At 58.7% G+C, this 4,852-nt stretch overlaps 1 protein-coding gene across 1 annotated transcript; it reads right to left on the reverse strand.

The window, feature by feature from the left end:
• On the reverse strand, positions 1-1,158 carry LOC142364801 (acrosin-like). The gene is made up of 2 exons (XM_075444929.1): positions 525-1,158; positions 1-210 (listed from the first exon to the last, which is right to left on the reverse strand). Exons 1-2 carry the CDS (start codon positions 593-595, stop codon positions 6-8), a joined length of 276 nt encoding a protein of 91 aa, XP_075301044.1. The 5' UTR covers positions 596-1,158; the 3' UTR covers positions 1-5.
• Positions 1,159-4,852: the final 3,694 nt, after the last annotated feature.

Consider the following 4,852-nt stretch of genomic DNA (forward strand, 5'->3'; position numbering starts at 1 on the left):
CCTCCTTACCCGGGCGTGATGAAGCAGTGGGCTGCTGTCAGCACCCACTGTGGGCTGATGAGAGACCCTCCGCAGACATGCGCCATGCCTCCTATGATGGGCTTCTGGATGCTGACGATCCAGGGCCAGGCCCCTAGCTGGGCATCGGTGCCACCCACGACGCGTGACATGCCGTAGTAAGAATCCACGGGCCGGTGCCCGCAGGTCCCTCTGTAAGCAGAAACTGATGAATGTCCTGCTCGGTGGCTTGCTGCTGTTCAGGCTGCAGGTCAGCCCCCTTCCCCCCCACCAGGCGCTGCATGGACAGCAGGGCCGCGGAACCCTGTGGGGCATGCGTCCATCTACCCCTGTTTGTGCTTGAGCCCCGTAGGCGAGTTGTGCCAGCGGCCTGGCTGCTGGCAAGGAACTGAGGCTCCCACATGGCGTTTGGGAAGCTTTGGTGTGGCCATGGGGAAAAGCGAGCACCCGCCAGTGAAGCCCACAAGGGCTGCCCCAGCTCCCTCCCAGAGCCTTGGGCCACTTACCCACAGTTGTCCCACATGCCGTACGCCGGCCAGCACACGGCCAGCAGGACCAGGACGGGGAGAAAATTCATGGCTGCCAGCGGCACGTGGCAGCTGCAAGAAGCGAGAGCTGGTGGCCAGCAGTGCAGCAGCCGACGTAGTGCCTGCAGCAGTCCCGCTGCCCAGGGAACCCTTGGCCCCGTGGCTGATGTCACAGAGTGGCTGGTTCCGGGTGCTGGGCACGGTGGATTCTAGGGGGGGGCGGGCAACATGGAGGGTTCCGAGCAGGAGGGGAGGCAGAAGCTGGGCTCGGACACCCCCAGCAGACCCCCGCTGAATGCTCCGCTTGCGGGACGAGGCTCTGCAGACCTCGTGGCAGGCAGCAGCGCCTGCCTCCCAGTGCTGCCTGCTAACAGCTAGCCGGGAAAACCAAGTGTGGCACCATAGCCTCTTTGGGAAGTTCACTGCCACCCCGCTCTGCGCAGCCGCTTGCCACCAGGTCCTTCCCAAAGAAACTGACACCGCAGAACGGAACTACTACAGGCAGTAGGCACCTGGTTGGGGGCTGAAGAGCCAATCTGCTTACAGCCGCGGCAGGCAAGCAGGGATGTGCAAGCCAAATCAACCAAGCATAGCCAAGCACTGCCATCCTGTCCTGCACAAAGCACAGCGAAACACAGATGGAGCACGCTCCACGCTGGCTCTGTCTGCCACCGCAACGCCCTCTGACAGGCTCCGTGTCCTTGCTGTCTACCAGCTACATTGCTCTTCTGGGCCAACACAGGTGCGGGCAGTCGCACTGCCTGCTATGCGTGGCCACAGACGTGCAATTGGAAGCAGCATGGCTTCATAGGCACTAGAAGATGTCCCCAAACAAACCGCACTCCACGCTGCTTTGGTTTTCAAAAATTGACCTGAAGGTGGTGCCCGATATCTGCTTAGAGCAGGCAGAAGATGGCCTTGGAGAATGTAACTTGTCTTCTGTGGATACTCTGTGATGCCAGCAGCAGATTTTTGCAGGTGGTTAAGAGGGAATGGTGTGAGAGGTGGGCACACTTCAGCAATATGTGAAGGAAGAGCTGGGGTCATTCTGAGGAGAGCACTCTGGCAGAGACAGCTTTGCTTGTTTGGCTGAGCCCTGTCCCTAATCACCACAGCCCCCAAACAGGTAGTGCAGAGGGGACGTGCCTAGGTGGGAAGCAGCTCGGGGTATGCGTGGTCAAGCACCTCCAAGTCCTTCCTGACTCCAGCAGGTGGAGATGTGGCCGGTGGTTGGCAGGCCTGGTCCTCTTGTAAGGTCTGTGAATGCTGGGGCTGATCAGTCAGGTAGGCTGCAGCCACATGCCACCCACAGGACTGAAAAGGTCTCTGTCCTCTTGCTCGAGAGCTAGGCCAGCTTCAGGTTCGCTAGTGCACTGCGCACGCACACAGCGCTCCCACCAGGAGCTGGCCCGAGACACTCGGTCTTTCCAACTGCGGGGTCCCTATGACCTGTGTTCCCTTCTGCCATCGCCAGCAGCCAGGCCGCTAGACCCACCCCTCTAGCAGGTACAGAGCGGGGCCACACAGAAAAGGATGTGGAATGGCTCTCAAGAAGAAGGTCGGACAGGCTGTGGGGAGTAGGGACAGGGTTCAGCCAAACAAGCAAACCAACCGGCACTTTGCTTATGCTCAAGCACGAGCTTCTTGAGCCCCCCTTCTCTCCATTTTCCACACTTATTCATCCCCCTCGACTTCCTTGGCTCCTCACTTTCTCTGCCCTTGTCTCCTCCCAATCAAGGGACCTAGCCCCGCCTACTAGTCCCCCTTGCTCCCAGGTCTGTCACATCTGGGAACAGATTGGGTCTTTCAGGGGCTGTTAGCTAGGTCATCTTGGCCTTGCGTGGCATTACTGCAGTGGTTTCCTGGCTACAGCTGTCCCTGCCAGAGTCCTCTCCCCAGAATGACCCCGGCTCTTCCTTCAGATATTGCTGAAGTCTGGCCACCTCTCACACCATTCCCCCTTAACTTCTGGTGACATCTGGCTCTTCCTCATGGCACTGTAACTCCTGCCAGCTTTCTTTCATCTTTCCAATTAGCAGATGCTTCAACCAGGTCCTAATCATCATCCCCAGAGTTGTCTGCATGTCACATCATTATTTTGCATCCTCTTTCTAGCCTCAATGTGCCAGTCTTCTTCATGCCACGGTGGCTCTGAGCACGCTCCTGTCTGACCAGGCATGGTGTCAGCCCTGCTGAGCGACTCTTGCCCTTTGTGCCCTCCTTGACTGCCTGCAGCCTCATTTTGCCGGGCGTGGAAATCCTTGCCTTGCGCACGAGAGTGAATTGGACTCAGGCACGGTTAACTGTGAAACCTGGCAACTTTATTCCAAGAACTAGGTCAGCTTCAGCATTTGTGTGCACTGGGAAGTGTTGCGGAGGAAGAACCGGACTCGACACGATGATCAATGTGATCACGTACAAGCCGTTTATTAGCCTCAGATAGCTCACTTTTATATTCCCCACTACATACGCGGCGATCCCCCATTGGTGATAATCAATTTAACTCACATAGCAACTCGATTATGATTGGTGTGCGTCACTAGCTCACGCGCACTGCTCGTGGCCTTCTTGCAGGCGGCAAGTTCCTCTTCGGCATCTGGGAGTTGTTTGTCTCTGCATTCTTACTTCCTCATTCCAATCGCAGTTTGTCCTCTGGATGCCCTTGCGGCCTTATGCTAAGGCTCTGCGGCCTTAGGCTAAGGCTTCATGGCCTTCTAGAGAAATGCTGGATTGCTCACATGTCCCCAGTCCTTTAATGCTTCATCCTCCACAGGGAGGAGAGCGGGCAGCACAGAGCAGGCCTTTGATGCTGAGGCTGCCTTTGGAGCAGCAGGCATTGCCCCAGAAGGAAATGATCACGGTCCAGTGCAGCCTGCGCTGGTTCCTGTTGATCCTGCTCCTCAAGCCTTTTTTCCCCTGAGGAACTGCAGGAGCTCCTTCAGCCGAGTAAAGAATTCCACCAGCTTCTGGCGTGGAAATGGACAGGAGCTAATGCTGCCCGACTGTGTTGGTGCTGGTGTTGGCCTTGGCCTCTGAGAGGCGCTTGAGGTGGAGAGAAAATGACTCCATGGCCGTGCTGTTGGACTATCTCTTCTTGCTGAGCGCAGTCCCATCTGTAGCAGGATCCAGTCGTAGAAGTGCTGCGTGGAGGTGTAGACTCCAGGCTGGTTTGGTCTGGCACAGCCTCTCCCCCAGCTGGTCACTCCAACAAGCCAGAAGTAGTCGTAGGTGTTATCTTTGCAGACCAGAGGACCACCGCTGTCACCCTGCAGCGGAGGAGAGAGGGTTAAGGTGGTGTTGGGTGGCCCCGGTCAGCACTCTGGCTGGCTCCTTCTCTCCCGCAGCAGCTGCCAGAGCTGTCCTGACTGCACACAAAGGCTCTGCTCAGGTGCTGGAGCCTACAGAAGCTTGTCTGGCAGGGGGTGGTGGGCCAGTCAGGCAGGGCTCTCTCTCTGTCCTCTTTGCACAGTGATCCTGGATGTGTGGAAGGGGGATGTTGCAGGACTGGGCTCTGGAGCTGTGGGCTGCCAAGAGCACTAGATGGGCTTTGTGGGCAGAGAGCCAGGCCTCTGGGACAAGGGCGGCCCTGGGCAAGGACCTGCATCTGGGCAAGGGGAGGTGAACCCCAAGAGTGGAGGGGACCCAGCAGTGGCAGGCTGACTTGCCAGGCAAAGCACGCGCTGGGGCAGGTTTGGGCGGTTGCCACAGGGCTGCCTGTGCTGTTGGGGGTGGACTTGTAGCACGCTCCTACCTGGCAGGTGTCGATGCCGCCCTGCGGATAGCCAGCACACAAGTTGTGGCTGTGGATGGCCCCTCCGTACCAGCGGCTGCTGTTGCAGAGCTTGATATCGATGAGGCGGACCTTGGCCTCCTGCAGGACATAACTTGGTCCCCCAGCTGTCAGCACAGAAAGGAGTTAACAGCCAGCAGCTCGCTGCCAGTTCTCCTCTCCTCCCCCCCCCCCTCCCCGGCGTCTGGCTGAAGCCCTGCCCTAGGGCTGGGCTTTGCGTCTCCAGAGGCCCTGTGCCGCTGCTGTCTCCCTTCTGTCTTGCTTGGGGTAATGGGCCAGGCCCACCTCTCCATCGGCATGCACCCCGCAGCCCGACTCTGGCTTTCGCCTCTGCTGTCAGGAAGCCCACCCCGCCTCCCCAGTGTGCCCAGCCTGCGCTCAGGACACCACTCCCTTTTGGGAACTCACCTCTTGCAGTCGTGGAACCCCAGCCACTGACGTAGCAGCTTCTCAGCTGCGACACTCTCAGCCAGGCGTCGGGCACACAGGCAAGCTGCACGTAGTAGCCGCACAGGAC

The sequence above is a fragment of the Opisthocomus hoazin genome, chromosome 29, assembly GCF_030867145.1.
Source record: "Opisthocomus hoazin isolate bOpiHoa1 chromosome 29, bOpiHoa1.hap1, whole genome shotgun sequence".
Classification (NCBI taxonomy): Eukaryota; Metazoa; Chordata; class Aves; order Opisthocomiformes; family Opisthocomidae; genus Opisthocomus; species Opisthocomus hoazin.

What these genes read in the sequence shown, in the direction of transcription:
- LOC142364801 (XM_075444929.1), bottom strand. Translation starts at nt 595, where the DNA reads ATGAATTTTCTCCCCGTCCTGGTCCTGCTGGCCGTGTGCTGGCCGGCG. An exon ending in GGCATGTGGGACAACTGTGG is followed by an intron (nt 211 to 524) that starts GTAAGTGGCCCA and finishes TTCTGCTTACAG; the next exon opens with AGGGACCTGCGGGCACCGGC.